Raw genomic sequence first — 22,892 nt, forward strand, 5'->3', positions numbered from 1 at the left:
GGTTCGAATCCCGCTCGTGACACTGAATTTTTTATCTCAAACTAAAAACCTTAATTAACTTATGATGACCGTTTAATGCTCGAAATGCGGATCGATGAAGAAACCATCCAATAATAAACCAATAATCCAACCAATAAACCAATAAATCCAATAATAACCATCAATAAGAAAGCAACCAACCAAAAATTAATTTCATTTTATTAAGGTTTTGGTTGAAATAAAAAAGTCAGTGTCACAAGCGGGATTCGAACCCACGACCTTCGGCTAAAAACGCCGCTGCTCTACCACTTGAGCTATCGTGACGCTGACTTTTTATATCAACCAATACCTTCCATCAAGAATAATTAATTGAAAAAATTATTTAACAAGTTGTTTATTGTTTAACAAAGTAAATAGTTTTATCATAAATTAACAAAACTAATTATTTTTACATTAAATATAACGATGTACTTTTTATCGTGCCAAGTTTGGTTTATTATTGAAAATAAATGTTATTGTCCAAAGAAAGTCTGAGCCATAAAGATGAAAAACAGTGTCTTCGCCCATAAAATGATAAATCAAAATTTAGAATGATTCATCTAGACGAAGCCATAATACCATGGCATAAAGTGTGGTACACATTCGTGAAATAAACGCTTTCCGTAAGACTGTCACCCACTTATTTTTGCCATCATATATATATATATTCCATCTCCTGAGCTTGAGGGAGAAAAAAAATCGTTTTATATGTTCACCGGGAGCGGCAATTGTGACACCAATTTACGACGGTTAATATTTCCTTGGTAAAGGGCCCATTGTGTCGCTTAAAAAGCAGAAAGGAGGGTTTGTTTTTCCCAACAACCCGCGATCCCATCCTCGAGGAAGACGAGTTGGGGAAATATTCTAATAACAAACGATCCTCACACCGGGGGGGGGGGGGTGAAAAGCCTTGTAAAACGTTTTCGAAAATCATTTAAAAATAAATCAGAAACCTGAAATGAGACCGGATCGAGTGAAAAAAGACTTCACGCTTCATCAACCCAAATGTCTCGGGTGAATGAATGTTCCTTCAAAAATTCATTTCTGTTCCTGCCAATTTATCACCGATTATATTTATGTTTGTTAAACATAACCTGAACATTTTCGTTCAATACTTTTGTAATGTATTAAATAATTAAATAAACTTTTCAAAATACTAGCTATATAACAAATAACAGTTTTATTAATCTAAAAGGCAAATCACTGAACACTTATAATGAAATCATAAAAAATATAGTTGTTTATGCAACTATAACTTGTAACTCCAGCCGGGAAGCTTAAATATGTATGGTTTTCCAATGGTCAAATCCGATGCCGAAAAGGAGACGGACAGCCGGTGGTCATCATCAGCAGGCCCTCGGACCTGGACTGCTTCAGCTGACTTCCTTGCTCTTGTCACCATCCTGATGTCATCCACTCATCTTCAGTTCCAGCCTACGTCTTCTTATCGCCTGTTTTTATTCTTTTTGTCTTCATTTTTAATTTTATTACTACTGTTTTTACTTATGTTTTGATCTTTAATCCCANAATTATGTGACTTCATAGAAGGTTATTATATTTTGTCTCATGTAAATTATTCTAAGGGGACACCAGTCCCAGAATAAAGTTATTTTTCTTCTTCTTCTTCTTAACTTCAGTCCAAATTGATTTTTGTAACAAAAAATGTATTTTTATTGCATTTATTTTACTTTTGCCATAGCGTTTTTTGGCGATAAGTTCGATGAAAATTTTAAGTACTTGTAAACAAATTGAATCAAAAATATAAAAGTCATTTTGTTACAACACTACACTGCCGTCATTCCTGTAATTTTGTCTTTCGCAGAAAAGAGGAAAATTCTCAGGTCATTGAGCGATAAACTCCTTGATTTGTTTTGTGCAGTTCTCAAGTTAAGTAATCTTTTCCATTAACGGGTTTTTAGAGCTCGAAATAAATAAAAATTTGAAAGGCGAACACGGTCAATCAGCCGAGTTCCAACAATTTCTGACGCACCTGGAAATCACAGGGGGTGAGTGTTATCGTGGCATACAACAATCCCATTGCGATTAACGTATTAAGTCTATCCCTCACTTTAATTTGACACTAGAATTAACGGTTCGATTGGGCTGAAGAAGTTCATAAAAAAAAACCCATCCGATCTCGCCAAATGACATTATAAATTTCTAAGGAGGTAATCAGGATTTTGGAGTAGTTAACAGTGGATCGCTTCGTTTTCTCCGGAATTTCCTTGTCCAAACATTGTCGGAAAAGGCCTACTTTTCATCCCCAGTTATCAAACTGTTTAAAAATTTAGAAGGGAGTCGAATATGATGATGCACTTCAAGACATTCTTTTCATTCAAGTGACGAATAAATATACGCACGTAAAACATATCAAACTGTTCTCATATTAGTTAAAACCCTTGTATAAGATATGTGTCGTTCAATGTGAGGAATGTGCGAAAAATGTTTAATTTGAGCATCACCAAAGGTCGAAGTAAAACTTTTTACTTCTCAACAGTTTACAGTTCAATGTATGAGTTACGTACGAATTCATAGGCACAGACAATTCAAGAATGTCTCAGTTTCGGAAGAGAAGAAACGATAAAATCATAGGAAGCAGAAAAAACATCGAATCGAAGATTGATATAACCCAATACGGTAGGGCAGATTCTGCAGGGAAGAAACCACACACCTAATAAAAACCTGTGCCGCCATACTTGCCCGCAGGAGGAAATGCTGGGAGATATGTAACTATGGACACGAATTCTGACGAAATTTTGTTCTGACGATTTCGTCCGAACAAACAAATGGTTGTTTTCCAATGAGAGTGTTTACTTTGGCAACGAAGTGCTTGCCAGAATACGCACGATGTCGTCAGAACCATTCGAGCGTTCAAACTAGTTTGATTTTTTTGTGCGTTCTCACGTTCAATTTAGACAGATTTGGTATATCACCATGGATATAGATAAACTGATTAGTCTTGCTGATGAGAATCGGTGATTGTGGGACATGAACGACAAAAAATATCACAACAGTGCTATTTCTCGGCCGAAGTGGGAGAATTTTTCACAAACAATCAACTCTAGCAATAAGCCATTTTTTCTTTAATTACCACATTAATCATTCTAATGAATAATTCTTTTTATCTGAGGTTTTTGTTTGAAACGAAAAGTTAGTGTCACGAGCGGGATTCGAACCCACGACGGGCTCAATACGCCGCTGATCTTACCACTTGAGCTACCGAGACTTCGATCCCCTCGGATACCGACTCATGTCAACCAACAACCGTTCGAATTTTCTCTCTTTTTGCCATTTTTCAAACTTCTTTTTAATTAACATAGTCAATTATGACCGTTAAACATACATTGATTAATATGAAATTTTTTAAGGGACTAGTAGTAAGTTTGAAACTCTCCCTTCTCATCTCTCGTGGAAAATAAGTGGTTAACATGCCCCGTTTTTCCACCGCTTACCAACAATAGCTTAATCAACGGACTTTCAAGAAAATAAAACCCAATAAGTTCCGTCAGTTTTGCTGGGAGGCCGAAACGTACTGACTATCAGAAAATGCGCACAGTGTAACCACCTTGTTCTGATGAAGATTTTGGACTCGTCAGAACAAAATTTCGTCAGAATTCGCATCCATAGTAACCGTAGCCTAACGTAACTGTAGAAGAGATTCAACTATTGAAACCAGGACTACTAATCAAATTTCTTGACAAACTAGTACTCACCAATTCATTAGTTTTCGTGGTCCGCTTGACCAATTAATATATTTCAATTAATTAAAGTTTTTAGTAGAGATAAAAAGTGAGTGTCACGATCGAGATTCGAACCCACGACCTTCGGCTACATATGGCCCTTCTCTACCACTTGGGCTATCGTGCTTCGATCCACACGGGCACTAACTTTGTAAAATTTCAGAAAGGAGGGAAAATATAAAAGTGGGGTTGAAATTGGAAATGCCCCTCTGGATCGAAGTCACGATAGCTCAAGTGGTATTGTAGCGGCGTAGCTAGCCGAAGGTCGTGGGTTCGAATCCCGCTCGTGACACTGGCTTTTTTATATCAACTAAAAACCTCAATTAATTGAAAGCTAGTACTCACGGTTTAATCATTGGTACAACGGAAGATACAATAGCTCTCAAACAGTATTTTATTCACCCCGAAGACACTTTGCAGGCTGGAGACAACCCAAGTAGCCATGACATGAACAAAGGTAAAAAGAATACAAAAGCACAACGAAATAACATACATAATGCAAGTACAAATCTTCAAGCCAAAATTTAGAAAGAGAAAAAAAGGAAGACAATAGAAAAGATGGCGAGAAGTTTATTAAGGAAGTGGAAAAGCTTAACCTACAATGATATAATAGAATTCTAAGGGCGTACCATCAATATTTTCCAAATATATAAAATTGCGCTTTTTGTTAAAACAATTTAAAATATTTTAGGACACTAGGACATTAAAATGTTTTAGTGGTAATTGACCAAATTATTTCTTTCAATTAATTATTCTTATTATGAAAGGTCTTGGTAGATATAAAAAAAACCAACCAATTGACCACTGAATCATAAAAGGATTAATATTTAATAAACAAAAGAAGTATCACTTTACTAATAGCTCTCCGTGGCCATTTCATAAGTCGGTGAGAATCTAATCATGATTACACGACATTTGAAAATGGCAAAAAGATGGAAAATTTGAATGGTTGTAGGTTGAGATGGGAAGTTGGTGTCCGAGTGGATCAGGATAGCTCAAGTGGTAGAGTACCTGCGTATCAAGCCGAAGGTCGTGGGTTCGAATCCCGCTCGTGACACTGACTCTTTTATCACAAGCAAGATGTTACGTAAAAAGAATATTTTAGGACTATTTTCTTACTTACACTTATAATTTCAAAATGATATAATTATTTTTTGTAAGAAAGATTATTTCGTTATTTTAATTTTGTAACTATTACACACCTCTATTTTAATTTTTTAATAAAAAATAAAGGTTTTATTGTTTTGGGTACTTTGTTAGAAGATCGATAGATATATACGTAAGTTTCGCTTTTTTGACTTCTATTCCACTTGTTTTTGATTTGCGTTTTTCCCTTCGTCATAAAAAGGCCGTAACAGCCGGCCAAATCGTATTATTCGAAAAGCAGACGTGTTGTTGCTGATGTAGTTTGCTAAGTTGAGCGAGGTGACGGTATTCATGAGAACCGGTGACCGTATGTGTGATGGGTGCGGGCGACCCTGTATCTGAATAAACAACCCCCTTTACATCCCCTTTACGGTCAACCCTTGATTGTCACTCGCCCGCCTGGGACTGTCGCTCCGGCTGAACAGACAACTTTATGTAATTCCGTCGACTTGGCAAGGTTCGATTTATTCCATATTGACCCTTTTTATTAGCATATTGGAAAATACAATAAAACGGTTTACTAGGCTCGTATTTGTAGGCCCTCCGTTTAAAATGTTCTGTTTTGCTTTTCTACTGTTGATACTCTTCAACCATATTTTAAAAATATTCTAACGTTTATAATGTTAATTTTTTTATAAAGGCTCTATTTTATGTAGTTTTCTTCAATGGCTTACTCTACTTAGAACTCAAATAATACACTTTTTACGATCAAACCAAACAATATTTCTCATAAAAAAGAAGAAATGCTGTATGTTATTTCAGAATGAAAAAGAAAAGCACGGCGTTACCCAGCAAAAATATAGAATCAGCGAATTGAAATTTCATCAGTGCCAATTGACAGAAGCATGTCTTCCACTCTTTCTTTTACAGTCCTAGTAATTCCGGGCACAAAATAAAGGTGCAGCCCAGAGGGCGTGGCAACCTCTCTAAAGCGCAAGCTGTACTCGTGTCGGCCTAAGGGTCGGCATGGGCGGCGGGTGCCTTAGCAGAGTCACACGAGGGCCAGTGCACTAGATCCTGTCTGCAAAGACGGGGGAGGGTGTATGGCCATCTGTACCACTGGGTAACTGAAAAGTTCCAAATTCAACCCTAGTTACACTTGGAATGGGTTCGTGGTGGTGCGTGGTGACGCCCCTGGCGGGAACTTATACAGAGGCGTCTACTATCTGTGACCTCAGTGAAGCTTGCGTATGGCCAACGTAAAACCCCCCGACCTCACGGGAGACGTTGCGACCGGATGACAGCATGTAAGCGTTGAGGGCGCAATGATCATGCTATAGTCCCTCGAATGCGTAAGTAAGCTAATGGAAGCGGGTCGTGAATCGGTGTCTCGGACTCGAGTATGATTTGCATTGTTGTGCGTATGACCGGCGTGGTACCGTTGGGGAAGCGAAGGATCGGACCACCTAGGCTGAGCCTATGGCGTCCCTCGAATACGCGTGACATGTGTAGGCTGAGCTCGATAAGAGACTTTACCGTAGGCGGTGCTCATCTAGGGGGTGGTTAGCAATTCCAAATTAAACTAAACCGCTGCCGGGGCGTTCCCGGAAGTTTCTACGCTGGGGAGCCTCTATACTCAGAGAGATAGAGTGGCCTTCTCTATCTAGTTAGTACGGGGAGGGGGGGCGATGTATTTTCGGCCTGTTAGCCCCTCGCGTGCGGCATACAATGCGGGCCCGACCATTCGGAGTGGACAAGCGGAGATCGTGGTTGTACTGGCCTTAGGGGCTGGGAAACCTCTACACCAATGCTGCGGCGGTAACACCATTCCGTCGTATGCAGAAGTGCGTCAGCTCTCATCTTGAGAATCAAAACGTCCGATAAGGCCATGTGCCAGGTGCGGACGCTAAAGATCCTCTTGTCTTGTTGACGATGAGTACTCGGGAACACAAGTCCTAGTAATTATTTTTATATTATTTTAAACCGTAGCCATTAGCGCGGAAGTACCGAAGAAAGCGTTTATATATTTAATTATATGAGCTCTGTCATCAAAAGTGGAACGGGGTGAAATTATGTTCTAAAATGAGCAAAAAAACGACTGCGTCCTCATATTACAAAATCACAATGGCTCGAGAGAGCTTTTTTTCTTTTTTCACTTCTTTTGTAACCCAAATCCGTGGGCTGCAATATATTTTTCCAAGGAAAGACGATGCCCGGGGCAAGCTAGATATCACAAATCGTCGGAAAGAGCAGGTGAAAGAAAGTCGTTTTCAAGGATGAAATGAGGAAAGTTCTAAGTTCACCCGCGGTACATAGTTTAGTGTTCTTTTTGTGTGTAATTTATTACCGTTTAATGCTAAAATAAAATGTACGAACATACATGATACCACTTAATAATAAGATTTATATTTTCCTCCAACTCTACATCGTAAAATTATCGACTAAAAGGACATGAATAATTAATGTCGATCAACATCAAAAATCGGTTAAATTATATCATAAAATATTCACAGGAAAATCCGCTTCGTTATACACTCAAAGAGAAAAAACGGATACTTTTATTCATATAGTAATTTTCCATAATAACCAGATATAAAAAGTAATAGTTAACTTAAAACATAAACAAAAATTAATAACTTGTTATTAAAAATATTAACTATTAAATAACTTACATAAAGATTAATTAATGGAAAGAAGTTATTTGGTCAATCCGACCACCAAATATAATGGATTTAATAACGAAGTATACCTTCACTAAAGCTCTTCGTTTGAAAAACATTTCATTTGAAAAATGGCAAAAAGGAGGGACAATTCAAAAAGGTGAGTTGAGATGGGAAGTTGGTGTCCGAGTGGATCGAGGTCACGATAGCTCAAGCGGTAGAGCAGCGGCGTATCTAGCCGAATTTCGTGGGTTCGAATCCCACTCGTGACACTGACTTTTTTATCTCGATCAATACCTTACATAAAAGATAATAAATATTATTAAAACTCATGAATTTATGATCTCCTGAATTCGGTTTAATTAATATAACGATAAAAAATAAATGTATTTTATATAAATAACAAAATACTGTTCGTTATTTTTTGTCTCTGAGTGTACCAAGCAGTCCAAAACTAAAAATAAAGGTAACAAATAATCGTAAGATTTTATACGGTTTCGGCTTGTTATTAGCCAATTAGCTAACATAAAAATATTATAAGATTCCATTCAATATATAATAAATAATTATTTATGATAAATAGATATGTTCAATTAAAAAAATAACATTTTCATGAATTATCATTTGCCATAAGTAACATTATCGTTACTATTTTTTATTACAATGTTTTTTTACGTAAGTTGAGTACAGATTTATTTTTAATAATTACAATTTAATAAGTACATTACGACTACTGTCAAGTAGGGAACAATGAGCAAAGTAATATATTCAAAAGAAGAGTGGAGAAAATACCCATTGGTATTATTCCAGCGATACTAAAATATTCTGTTTATTGATACTTGTGCCATTATCACTTTCACTGTCATTACCATCACTTCCTAGGAGATCTCGCGGCCAATGTCTCTTCAGTCGGCGGGGAGGGTTTGCGGGGAGTCGTCCAGATGCCAGGTTTCTGATGTGCTGATTTAAGATAGTATGGAGGTTTTAATGAAGTTTACGGCAACGGGAACGGATTTCATCTTGAACGAAAGTGATATGTAAATCTGTATGTTTAGTTCGATACATGAAATGTAGCATCTAGTATTTTTCGTAGGATTAAGGACTGGGCAGTTTGAATACAGTCGATGTTGGAATATTGGTCTGAACCCCACACTTACAGTCCGTAAGTCCATACCGGCTTAGCTGTGGTGTTGTAAAGCAGCCTTCTATTTTTGAGAGGTAAATTGTCAAGAAGTCGTCCACGAGCTCTGTATCGTGTCATAATCTCTTGGCGTTTCAGTCGTGTGTGAGGATTCCACGTCAGGCGTTTGTCGATGTACAGCCCGAGGTACCGCACACCTTGTCCGCAGTTGGGAGGGGAATATTATTTATGAAAATAGAGGGGGAGATCTTTTTACAGAGAGTGAAGGTAATGTAGGTGGATTTGTCTGTGTTAAATTGTATCCTTTTCTTTTTACGCCACGACTAGTAGTGTGAGTTGTTCTTGGAGGTTTCGAGTGGAAATGGCAAAGTTGTCGCTGGAGAGAATTGCTGCAAATGCGAATGTGGTGGTTTCGGGATGTGAAGACATGTCAGCTGTGAACACGTGGTACAGTGTTGGGGCCAGAACACTACCTTGAGGAACACCAGCAAGGACAGGGAAAATATGCGTAGAGGTAATGGCCTTCGATGATTTGGAAAAATCGGTCAGTGAGGTAATTGTGCAGTATGAGATAGTAGGTGGATGGAAGGATGACCTTGAGCATGAACACGAAGCCCGGGTGCCAAACTCGACCAAAATTTGGTTACGACAAGAAAAGCCCAAAAATAATACTGTCCCATATCATGGGAGGAGGAAATAATGTCTACCACGCGAAACCAAATTGATGGTCTGGGATGATGTTTTGAAAATTTAAAGACTACAGAGTAAAATTATAAATCTGCAGAAATATTAAGAAAATCAACTTTTTTTAAAGAAAATTATAAATCGACAGAAATATTTTTTAAAAATTTATGAAATGTTTACGACATTATAATTATTATATTTTTTTAGGTAAGTTGAGTAAAAATGAAAATTATAAATCGGCAGAAATATTAAGAAAATCCTGTATGAAATGTTTACTATTTTTTTAATTATTATATTTTTTACGTAAGTTGAGTACAAAGGAAAATTAAAAACGCTCTGTGAAATGTTTAACTTTTTCTCATTTCTCTCGCAAAAAGAAAGGTAGAAGTATATTTTTCTCTCTCCTACCAATCGGTAAGCTCCGGTGCTTTACGGAAAAAAAGCAACGTTACTTTACGATAGGGAACAATTCCTTTAAAATTACTCCGGGATAAATCCGGGAGCCATAAAGGGCGAGGAAGAAGGCCCCCGACAAATGGATAGATTGAAGCTTTCGAGCAGGGCGAACGGACAAAGGATCGACTTTCAGAATCCCTCCCAATTCTTCATGAAAAGGACGAGCACAGTGATAAGCCGAGAAATGTTTCCTTTCCACAAGGCCACTGGCTCATTATTAGGCCAATGAAAATATTTAAAGGGGAAATATACGATCGACAGTGCTAGTAATTTAAGTCTATATTGAAGGTACTAATATGTGAACAATTCCCATATAATATGTATTTACGATGCAATTACACCGAGCAAGAAAGGGCTCTTATTTGTCTACAAAATAATACATAGTACCCATTTTGTCATATTACAATATTTTAACAAACGTTTCTATTTCTAACTTGCTAAACGCGGCATGTAGAGAAAGGTTGCTCGATGTGTCCCATTATATTGAAGGTTGTCATTCCTCGGCTTTATATACAGAGCACATCGTATAAATTTTCTTGAGCACGACAGCGAGTATCTGGCTCCCCTGTTCCGATTCTTGGAGGAAATAGCGCTAATTTATTGCATTACTGATGATGTTGTGTACCCTAGTGTGTGTTGAGAATGAATGCGTTTAGTAGCGAGTAGAGAATGAGAATTTTGCTTGAACACTCAACCGGACCCTGTTCCGATATCCGGAGGAAATAGTATATCACACAATGAAATTTAATGTATTTATTAGCACGAATGTTTACTAACCCGAATAATCCACACTAAGTTGACACACAGGCACTTTTGGGTGAAAGACAGCATCTGCCCAGCATGTATAGAATGGCTACTTGTTCCGTCCACTTAATTCAAGCTTATCATTCATTTGCTCCATATAGAGAGCGAGTAGGGATGGAATTCGATTTCAGAATTGTACTGGAGCACGGAAGCCCGAAAGGGTCCTGCTTCCATGTTTAGGGGAAATAGGGTTGTTTTATTGTATATAGTACATCATAGATGGAGATTGAATGTATTTATTAGCACGAATGTTTACTAACCCGAATAATCCAACCTAGCTTGACACACAGATACTTTTGGTTGAAAGACCGCATCTGTCCAGCATGTAGAGAATGGTTACTTCTTCCAACCACATAATTCCAAGGTATCATTCATTTGCTCCATATGGAGAGCGAGTAGGGATGGAACTCGATTTCAGAATTGTACTGGAGCACGGAAGCGCGAAAGGCTCCTGCTTCCATGTTTAGGGGAAACAGGGTTGTTTTATTGTATATAGGATACCAGAGATGAAGATTGAATGTATTTATTAGCATGAATAAATGTATTCTCACGACTAGAAATATACCGTACTTTTTTAACCCACAGACACTTTTGGGTCAAAGACCACGTACTTTCAATTAGATTGCGTTAGAAAGTTGATGAAGGAATGTCGAATATTCGGATGGGGACTTAAATGACCTAACTGTTGATAGCTATTGTAGTCTAACTTCGCGGCGGGACTGATGAGGCCGAGGTATGAACCCGAATGCAAAAATAACGAAGTGGGTAATTCTCTCGGTTTGTCTTGAGAAGTCGCTCATAAGAGAAATAAATATTTACTATGGAACTCTAGAAGACCAAACTTGCCTTTTTACGTTTCAAGATAATAATAATAAACTACTTTGCTTTAAGAAATAAATGAATTGAGCAAGAACCAAAATCAGCGTATATTGATCAAAATAATTACAAAAATTATACATTCAGCAAGTTGTTATTTTACCAGCCGTATTCGGTCTCGGAATGGTGGTTCTAAAATAATTGTCAGCACTTTCTCAAGTAACGTTTAGCCTCGACGTAATTTTTGTATTCGTACGCACGAGGATCGTAGGTGGACGCGGTTGATTCTCTAGATAAAATGGGAGGACAGGTCTCGTAAGAGGTCCTACTGCGAGCGCTATTCACTGGAAGTCTTTTCTTTGCTTTGATCGGTTCTTCGTTGGTTTTCTTTTGTTCAAACTTGATTTTAGACGGTAACTTACTTTTTGTTTCTTTATTCGGCTCAGAGCTGGCTTTCTTCCGTTCGAGGCTTTTGAAGAGCGCTGTACGCGTTTTCGACAAACCCAGCGGCCCGATTCCCAAGTCGACTGTTTTATCGCTGGTGACTATCTTTCTCAATTTTCTCGATTTTCGGCCGTTTTGACGGTTAACCTTCAAAGGGGTTTTGCTCAAGCATGCCTGAGAGGAAACGGCACGGCACCCGTTGAGATAATCGTTTGCTTTGGGATGCACCTTGTTTCTCGGGTTTTCTACTGCCTTTTCATGATCGGTTTCATTCTCGTTAGGCTTCGAACAGTCGAAACAATAGCAATCCTTGAGATGAGAACCGTACGGGTTCCCGATGTAAACGTGCTTTAAGCAGTCTTCTAAAAACGACTCGTCAATGTTCGAATTGACAACACGATGAACTGCTTTGTGAGATGTTTTGCCGTGTTTACGAGGTTTCGGTACATTTTTCTTGTCTGTTTCTTTCGTCGCATCTCTGACTCTACCGTCTTGTTGATTTAGAGAATATTTAAAATCCGTGAGGTCGTTCTGGCCAGATTCTTTCTCTTCCTTTTTCGTCTCTTCGACAGAAACGAAAGTGTCTTGTTTTACTGGTACAGAATCCTCCTTATCTTCCGTCGTCTCGGCTTTTTGTATTCGTTCTACCGCCTCTGAAAACGCCCGTCGGAATTCTTGAAAAATCCGTTCGTCCCTCGAACTGTTCGATAACCCGGAGAACAGATTATAAATTTTATCGGCGTTGCTGGTGTCGTTCTGCTTTGAACCATTAATATCAATGAAGTCTGTCAAATCTTTGTTTAAAAAATTGAAGTACCCGCCACGCATTTCTGACCCCACTGTGTACGTAGTGTCGCTGTGTTTATCGTTTGTGTCATTTTCATTGTTACCCAACTCCCTTTGTCCGTTTCCCGATCCTCTTGTAGGTAGTTCGTTTGTAGTTGAACCGTGTTCTTTTTTGACGTTCTCTACTGGGTTCCGTTGTAAATTACCTGTTTCGTCGACTTCCTCGACTATTGCAGGCGGTTCCTGCTTATCGACCGACTTTTTAAATGTTTTCATTTCTTGAAAATAATCCGGCGCAGAACAACAAGGTCGGAGGACCTTTTTGAGATAATCGTGTACTGCGGGACACCACTCCGGCAAGCTAGAAGAATTCTCTGAAGATACTGCGTGATACCACTCCGGCAAGTTAGAGGACTTCTCAGAAGACACTGCGTGTCTTGTAGCTTCGGAATCGGTTTCGCTCTCTTCTGACGTACGGTTAAAAGTACAATTTTCTTTGTTGCAGAAAGAGTGGGTGCATTTGTCCAAAAAACACTGATGGTATTTGAAGTCGAATACATCTTTGGTCTGTGTCGATGTTCTGTGTACATGGATCATAGCTTCATCCAAGCAAAATGTAACGCTTTCCCATTTAATCCGGCAAAACTCAGGAGAAGTCGCAAGGTTGACAACGGCATTAAGACGTTCGTCCTTCTCCATAGCAATTTCCGACTCCAACACCGTTTTTACCTTAAAATGATTTGTTTAAAAAAAATTTAAATCGACGCGAACAGACAAGCACACATTTCTCCCCTCACACACACCATTTATTGATTAATCAAAGAAAGGAACGTCCAGCAATAAAAGTGACAACTTACAACCAGACCAGATATGTCATGACCAAGTCCAAAAATCAAGCGAATAGTAATTCTAATCAAACTTAGCATATGGATAACCTTCATTCACGCCTCTTACGTTAATTTTCTTTTGTTTTATTCTATTCCTTTTATATAACTTACGTTTTTTGCAATCGCAATTAAAAAATAAAGCATAAATAAAAATTGTAAAGTACGATATTTTTATACTATTTACTTTCAGTAGTACATATATAACTACATTTAAACTGCAATAATAACTTCAATAATTGATTTTTGTTAATAATTTTATTTTTAAAACTTTTTAATTTTGTGTTTTTGTTTTGTCCCACTTGGCATTTTGATAAAATTACACTTGAGTTGATTTATCACTTAGATGAAAGGAGCAACATAATTTTTATATTAAGTTCATAAACTAAGCGGTTTCAATAGGAGAACTAAAATTTAATCCACTCAGTTCAGTAAGGTCAATAAAGTTGTTAATTTTACAAGCCAATTTAATGTGTCGGATTTTTGTTTTGTCTCTCCTTTGTTTCTTTCTGTTTACTCTCAACCTTTTAATGTCACCAAGGCTGTAAAAAATTTTTTAACATAAAACTATTATTAATTTTGTCCTGTTATTATTAAATTTCTGATTAAGTTAAGACGGGAAGATCTCTCTCTATCTACATTAACCTAGGCTAGGAGCCAAAGTTAACTAATTAGGCCTTCTATACAAGGGTCGATCTGCGGTCGACGTAACTTGAATCCAATGTTACTGCAAAACAACCGCGGCTCTACCTAAACCTGAGGTTATTTAAAATGGCTCTCAGGTCGAATTTTGTTCAGTCTACTCGTGTCTTGCAAGAAGGGTTCTCATCACATAAACGGTTTTTTAAAGATTTTATAATGAATAGGTCAAGCGATGATGAGGACATAGTTATGTTCTACTGGTACCGTCAAATGACAAGGAGGCGAAGAAAAGAATGATCTTAATCCGTAGAATTAATGACTGATTAAGCCGCGGAAGAAAAACAATTGTGAAGGCTCATTCGGCATGTTGGCAGAAAATTCCAAGTACACAATAAACCAATACGACGTTGAGACCGAATAAGGTCAATTATCATAATGTAAAATTATTCCTTTTTATGTAAGGTCTTGGTTGATATAAAAAATTAGGGATAGTTAGGGAGAGTGAGATAAACGTGAGTTAAAAAAAGTCAGTGGCACGAGCGGGATTCGAACCCACGACTTTCGGCTAAATACGCCGCTACTCTACCACTAGAGCTATCGAGACTTCGATCCTCTCGGACACCAACTCTCCATCTCAGCCTACAACCGTTCGAATTTTCCCTCTTTTTGCCATTTTCAAATGTCATTTTTTGAAAATGGCAAAAAGAGGGAAAATTCTAAAGGTTGTAGGCGAGACACACCGAGAGTTGGTGTCCGAGAGGATCGAAGTCACGATAGCTGGAGTGGTAGAGCAGCGGCGTATTTAGCCGAAGGTCGTGGGTTCGAATCCCGCTCGCAACACTGACTTTTTTATCTCAACTAAGACCTTACATAAAAAAGAATAATTAATTGAAAGAAGTAACTTGGTCAATTGACCACCATAAATGGAATAATGTAAAATAAATCAATTAGAGCAGTTTGTATACTTCACAATTTCCTTAGAACAAAAAAAAAGCTAGCTCACAATAAACTCTACTAATGTTAGAACAAAATCTCCATATGACTGGTTCTACTTACCTGAGTCATTTTATGCCACTCTCGCAAAAATAAATGCTAATTCAACCGAAAATGTTCAGAGAATATTTATCCCATTATTTTGTGACTCCAAGGGCATCACTGCTTGGGCAATGGAACTACGGTTTTTAAATGGCTAAATTTTAAACTAAATTAAAAATTTTGTAGTTTGTCTGTTTTAAATTAAATGTAAGTACTGGTTTTAATGTTTAACTGGTTAGATCGTAATATATCTTGCTAATTCAAAAATAATTTTATTATGTACCTCCTTACTTTATTATGTATGTATATTATGTATATATGTATGTAAATATACATATATTATCTATTACCTTTACTTACTTTTTTTGTTCATTCAGAAGGTTCTAATATCATCATTAAATATGCACAGTTTGTAATATTTCGTACAACTCATAAAAACCTCATTCCACGCCTTCGCAGTTGTGTCCTTTTTGGAATAACCAGGCAGGGTGTAATTTTACAATTCAGGATGCTTTTCCATCTGTACAAATTTTATTGGTCGGTGCAAAATGAATGCAGGTTTTTAAATTTTTATTTTATTTTCGCAGGTGCTTGTCATGTAAACAAAGCTAAATCGTAATCGTATCTGATAAATAATTTTAACTGTTACCTTTTGTACAAATCATTGTAGTTTATTCATTATATTTCGTGGTCCGATTGACCAAATAACTTCTTTCAATTGTTTAATCTTGTTATGTAAGGTTTTAGTTGAAATGAAAAAGTTAGTGCCACGATAGCTCAAGTGTTTAGAGCAGCGGCGTATTGAGCCGAAGGTCGTGGGTTCGAATCCCGCTCGTGACACTAACTTTTTCATTTCAACCAATACCTTACACAAAAAGATTATTTAATTGTAGTTTATATTGGATTTTATAATCTTATCTGCAAAGTTAAATAGGCCCAAACTAGATTTTCGTCAAATTTATTTGTACGAATTTAAATCACTTTGGCGAAGTGTGGCCCAAACCGTAACAACGCATAACGTTAAAATCCCACGGAGGAATCGAACATATTGGGCGGGTGCAAAAAAAATGCAGGTTTTGAAAAATCAGACAAAACTATTTTTAATTTGTATAAAATAAAGAAAATTATTTCCGAATATTTTCAATCACAATCTATACATCTTTGCCAACATGCAATTAGAGCTTTTATTTCGCTGACATAAAGACATTTCGACTCGCAATAAAGTCTTGGAAGACGTTTTCGGCTTCACCGCGTTCTCTAAAAATTTTATTACTCAAGAACTGATCAAAATGCCTAAAAAAGTTCAAGTCTGTAGGCGAGAGGTGGGATGGATATGAAAGGTGCGGTAAGGTTTCATATCACAAGCCCTTAAGTTTCCGCAGGGCATTCCGACATGTGGCCTGGTATTTTCGTGAAGAGGGATCTGCCCTTTACAGTTTACCATTGTTAGACAAAGACGTTGCAATTTTCCCTGATTTTGTCAATTTCTTGGCATTATTTCTCTGCTCTGTCAGTGAACAACCCCAGCAGTGCAGCACCAAACAGTCACCATAATCTTTTTGGCTTGGTTTCGAGACGTGTTTAGGAACTTCATCCTTGTCCGACCACTGACCCGTACGCCTCTTTTTATAATACAGAATGCATTTCTCATCGTGATGATTCGATCGAGAAATGGATCATTTTGGTCGCGCAACAGAAGGGACGTGCAAATTTCAAAGCGCCGATTTCCTTGGGCTTCGGTTTGTTTCTGCGGTACTCACTTGTCGAGCTTCTTTACTTTTACCAATTTTTCTCCAGATGGCGAACAACGGTTGAGTGTCAACACTAAGCTTTTCAGCAATTTCCCGTTTTGGTCATAAATTTTCTTCAATCAACGTTTTGAGTTGGTCGTCGTCCACAGCGGAAGGCCTACGCGACCTTACCTGCCTTCGACATCGAAATCTCTGAAACCTCTTTGCACCGTGCATTCGCTAAAGCTTCCCTCCCCCCAAACTGTACTGATGTTACGCGCAGCTTGGGCCGCACTTCTGCCAAGTTTAAATTCGTACGAAAATTTAATTTGGTCATACTTAATTTCGCAGGTCCTCACCCTTATAAAATTCAATATGAACTAAAATGTTTTAGTAGGCAGTAGACGCTGTCCAGGCGGTAATCTCCAGCGAAGAATTGAGGTACTACGGGATACCCAACCAACACCAGGCAAGGTCACGTCAAGGCCTAATACACTGAATTGCCCATGTCCTGTTCTTCTCCCGATTTTCTTCACACATTTAGTTCGTCATCAAACACAAGGAAAAAGGCATTTGGACCCTTTCCTCTGGGGCACCACAAAAGGCAATGTGAACTGAATGGACAACAACGAATGGGCAGAAGAGACACAAACACACCCATTAAAGTGTGTCTCAAATCTGTAAGTAGAACTATATTTTTCAAAAGTGAATCTTTTGAACCTACTGACCCCACCTTCATCAGAGTCAGATCAGTACGGAGGCTTAGATTTTACCCCGTCCGCAAATCTTTATGTAAAAAATTGTCGCAACCCTGTACATATTATACTACACTTCACTTCCTTTTTTTTAATTATTTATTTTTGTAATTATTTATTTAGAAATCGTGAGATGCGGTCTGGTGTGATGTAGGTAGAAAAACATTTTCTTTATCGTGCCAACGTTTCGATCTTTATTGAGATCATCTTCAGGGCCTGGGATTAACAAACATTGTTTACATATTACAATTACATTTTGGATGTGGAAAAATGAATTTATACAATGCAAAACATATTTTTTATATATTCAATCACCACACATTTGTAATTATTGTTTCTATGAATTTTTTTGATATCGAATCCCCTTTTTTTAATCTATACTGGGTGTCCTCTTTAGATGGCCCGGCCGAATCTCTCTTAATCCAATGACGCTATAAAAATAAGTACGTGTTTAATATTTTATAGACTAGTTTCAATTTTTACTTTTTGAGGGAGAAAAAATTAAATAGGATACGTCAGGCACATTTCAACTTCAAAATTTCAAATAGGACTCTATACGTCCTGTCACATCATTTTAAAGGATTGTTTTATGCTGAAACAACGGTGCAATCGGAATTTAAATTAGTCAAAAATATTTATCACAGTTATTGTAAAAAGACTAAAAAAAAATGAATTTCGTTTGTTTCGTTGTTCATTCCAATAATTTGCTTCTTCGCTAATTTACACATTAATTGCTTTTATTGTATACATTCTGCCATTATAGAACAGACATAACGGCGGGTTGATATGTACGGCTGTTTATTGATACTGGTGGTATTTGCGCGTCGTGCAGTCGAGTTGTACTCCAAGAAATTTTCTCATAGCCCCAGAGTAAACCACAAAACGTTCATTCGTGCAGCTCGCAATGTGAGGAGACATGGCTAGTCCCTGTTCCAGCACCAAAAAACCGGCAGCGTAATTTCGACTTGGAGCTGAATATTTTACTGTGTGTTCGCGAAAATCCGAATTCCTTTCTCCGAAATGCTGGAAGGTTTTTCAAAAAATAAAATTATAGATATTCTCCGGACATAAAATTTTAAGCGTTTCGCTCATATCTTGTCCAGGGACTTCGGGGCTCTGATTATGACAAGCGTGTAACATTTCTTGCACAAATGTAGATTTCGGAGGGTGAAGAAAACGTTCTTCCATACATCCTATGGACTGATGAATCCCTCTAAATGGCATACTAAACCGTTGGAATTTTCGAACGTGGACAGAGGAAAATCCGAGAATTTCGTACTCCTGTCATCATCAGATGGTTCACAGTAACAAGGTTTAATCATTTTAAAAAAGGATTGAACACCGCACTCACTCCATCATTCGTCATTTCTATGCATCAAGGTTTGGTGTGGACTTCTCGGAAATAAATTAATTGGGCCTTATTTCTACAAAAATAATTTAAATGGTGCTCAATTCCTCAATTTTTGAGGGAGGTTTTACCAACACTATTATATGATGTTCCTCTGCAGCAACGATAAAGAATGATTCTCCAGCTTGGTGGGTGCCCCGCACGCAATTCTTTGCAGGTGAGGCGTTATTGGAATCGTCACTTCCGGTATAGGTGGATCATAGCCCGATATAACCCCATTCGACTATTTTCTTGGGGCTATTTAAACTTCCGTGTCTACGCCAATCATAACTCAGCAACCTCAGTTGAAAAACTGCGGCAAAGGCTAGAAAATGTCATCAATCCATCTCCCCTGACAATCGCTCTGAGCACCGGTGAAGAGTGGTTAAAAATAACTAATCTTTGCATCTTTACGCAAGGCAGGCAGTTCGAACATGAAATGTGATTAATATTTTTTTTTACTTTTTGCCATAACTTTGTATTCTGTTGACCAATTTAAAATCCAATTGCACCACAAACATAAAACAGCCTTTAAAATGATATATCAGGAAGTATAGGGTCGTATTCCAAATTTTGAAGTTGAACTGGGCCTGAAGTACTATGTATAATTTTTCTCCAAAAAAATATAAAAATTTAAAACTAGACTAGAAAATATGGAACAAGTTTTTAAAAAAAAAAATATATAGCGTCATTGGTTCAGGAGAACTTCAGCCGGGCCATCTAAAACGGACACTTTGTATAGTCTAAAAAAAAATTCGGAGAAAAAGTAATTTACAAAAATAAACAATTAAAAAAAAGGAAGTGAAGTGTAGTCTAATATGTACAGGGTTGCTTCAGTTTTTTACATAATGATTCTGAGAGGAGGTAAAATCTATCCTACTGATTTGAGCCTGATGAAGGTGGGGTCAGTAGGTTCAAGATTCACTTTTGTAAAAGATGGTTCTACTTACAGATTTGAGACGCAACTTGACACACTTTAATTGGTGTGTTGTGCCTCTGCTGCTCATTCGTTGATGTCCATTCAGTCCACATTGCCTTTTGTGGTGCCCCGGAGGAAAGCACCAAAGTCCACCAAGGGGGCCGTGGCGCTCGTCCCGCCGATCACTTGCGTGGCCCCCCTCCCGGCCTGTCCAACCAATAGAGAGCCAAGCCTTGGTGAGTGAGAGGAAGGGATGCAGGCCCAGGAAGAAGGACGGTGCATCTCTAGTTTTTGACTTTTGTTTGAGGTGATAAATCTCTGAAGATGCCTCTTATTTTTCCGGACGGATGAAAGGACCCGGAGAGACGAGGAGACCGATCCGGCACGCCGCCCCCCAGAAAGGTAGGAAACTTTTTTCATTAAGCACCCTGTATACATTATTATTAATAACCTATAAAATTGTAATAATATCTCACGTTTTTCTCAATCGACACACTTGCTTTCCCACCCTTGTAGAGATCACCTCATTTTTCAAGATTCTAGTTATTATTTTCTGCTTCCTTTGCAATCTGTAGTTTCTTTCCAAATATCAAGAGGTTTTTGGATTTTTTGTATCCAACAAGTGATTCCCATCGTTTTCTCAATTTTACTATGTCTTCTTTATCATAGTACCCCTATACCAAAAATGGTTCAGGACCTATCAATGGTGTAACAGCCCTTTTCCTAGCAGAGCGTTAACTTCTTTGTGCCCCACTACTCCGTTTCTTGACCAAGCTGAGATTCTATTTTGTGCTTAACCTGCTTAGTATGGTTTTGCAAGTATATCAGCCATTCTTGAGTTGATATTTGAGTTAAATGCTCTGATGTTTAACTGGCTATCTGACATGTCTTTGTTTTTATATACCTGATCAAATTGATTTTAGAACATTTTTTATTGGACGTAGGGTCTGCCTATTAGTCATTACTCAAAGTACTTCTTTCAATTATGGATTTTGGCATGAAAGAAACTGGTGTACATGCCCAGGTCTGAACGCACTACAAGTGGTCAACTGTGTGGTGCATTGCTCTTTTTCTTGCCTTATTTTAGTTCTGGGCTAATTTATTTTTTATCATGTATATTTATAGATAATATGTGTAACGTCCTGCTGTCATGATTGCTATGCTAAACTACATGCGATTGTAGTGGCCATGTATCTGATATCATGGAGGTAGCGTCAGACAATGATATGAAGTACGAACGTTATCAAAGAAAATTAATAATATCAAATAGTGAACAAGTGTAAATAAAGGACTTATAAAATTGATTCATTGTCAGGAATACATTGATTTTGTCCTTATATAAATGCAGTAACATTATATTCAAACAACAAAAAATGGTCTGCATAGGTAAGGCTCAAAAATACATACGATACTTGAAACACAAGCAAACTACACCTTCAAAAAATAGACCTAAAAATACCACAATACCTACTAAATAAAATTGTTATAAATTTTCATCTGACGGGTATACAAACAGATGATAAAATTGTGTATTTATAATTAAGACAGAAATAAACCAAAAAGTTTAGAAAAAAACTAAAGGCAACTTACTGTAATTTCTTGTGTCTTAAATGTGTGGTCTATTAGACATGGTTAATTTATTTTAATTTAGAGAAGCGAATTCCTTTTGAATAATTTTCCTTTCAAACAGCCCGTGCATACAATTTGTGATGTGGTGATGGTTTTAAGTAAGGAAACCCCCTTAACATATGCAAACTCTGACACTTATGGCATATGAAAACATCTTAACAAATCGTAAGTCACTAAGCAATCAGATAACATCGGTTTATACAAGTTTATGGGAATAAATTCATCCTCAGGATCGTGAGAAAAAAAAATAGAATATAACAGTTCGGGTATCAACATTTTATTTACACATCATATACCTCAATATTTGTATTCATCACAATAACATTTTTAGGGTTAACTTTGTAAATACATATTATACAAAAAGTATACACTTCGTTTTTATATTCTAAATCACCACATACATAAAATAGAGATAATATAATTATAAATCTAGATGACTCTTTTTAAGTAACTTTTGGTTCATTTTTTGCTTTTTAAATATATATATGTATATTGAAAACAGCAACATGATAAATATATATTTCTTGAATATCTAGATACAAGTAGACAATCAAATGCTAATTATTATTAACAGAAATCCTTAAAAACTAAAAGTGCTGTGGAATTTTCAAATTCACAACATACCTACATTTATTGTTTTTTTTCTCTCTTTTTGCTTATGGGAGAAAAATGAATGAATCACATGCCCCATTTAGAGGTTTCAAGAGGAATCAATTACTAAAATTTACACAGCCTTATAATTAGGTTTTTATATCACTGATTGCCCAGAAAGGAAACTGTTTCTAGTTACATGATTGGAGGTTTTCAGAACTTGATTTGAATTTCCTTCAAATAATTTTACCAGTTATAAATGAAAAAAAAATCAATTTGATTTCAATTAAAACATCAATCTTACAATCCAAACAACAAAAATTTAATAATCAGTATTTCACATGGCTTTGTTACAAATCAAAGGGAATCCCCCAAAAACCAAAAATAATTTAAGTTTTACATTTTTTTTAAACTGTACTTTAAAATAAAGCTGCTGCAAGACATACTAATGCAACATAGCAATTCATATTGTTAAACCAGAATTATATCATTCCTCAAAAAAAACTTACGTTATAAACATTTTTTAGTGATTAATCTTATATCTATAAATAATATACACATTTTATTAAAGAAAATTTTGTTAGCCAACATTTAGATGAAAAGCCATCAAAACTGAAAAAAAAAAAAAAAAACATTTATGCTATAAACATCAAAGGGAGGAAAATCAGAATTTCTTTACACTTTC

The 22,892-nt window shown here is 36.9% G+C and overlaps 1 protein-coding gene and 1 non-coding gene across 2 annotated transcripts; both read right to left on the reverse strand.

Annotated features, from left to right (window-relative positions):
• Positions 1-230: 230 nt before the first annotated feature.
• Trnak-uuu lies at positions 231-303 on the reverse strand. Its single transcript has one exon. It is a non-coding gene; the product is annotated as a tRNA-Lys (tRNA).
• Positions 304-11,501: 11,198 nt separating this feature from the next.
• LOC106663613 lies at positions 11,502-21,782 on the reverse strand. The gene is made up of 2 exons (XM_014388556.2): positions 21,578-21,782; positions 11,502-13,364 (listed from the first exon to the last, which is right to left on the reverse strand). The coding sequence occupies exon 2, from the start codon at positions 13,332-13,334 to the stop codon at positions 11,610-11,612; it is 1,725 nt and encodes a 574-aa protein (XP_014244042.1). The 5' UTR covers positions 13,335-13,364; positions 21,578-21,782; the 3' UTR covers positions 11,502-11,609.
• Positions 21,783-22,892: the final 1,110 nt, after the last annotated feature.

Source organism: Cimex lectularius, unplaced genomic scaffold (assembly GCF_000648675.2).
Source record: "Cimex lectularius strain Harlan isolate CLEC.00 unplaced genomic scaffold, Clec_2.1 scaffold116, whole genome shotgun sequence".
NCBI lineage: Eukaryota > Metazoa > Arthropoda > Insecta > Hemiptera > Cimicidae > Cimex > Cimex lectularius.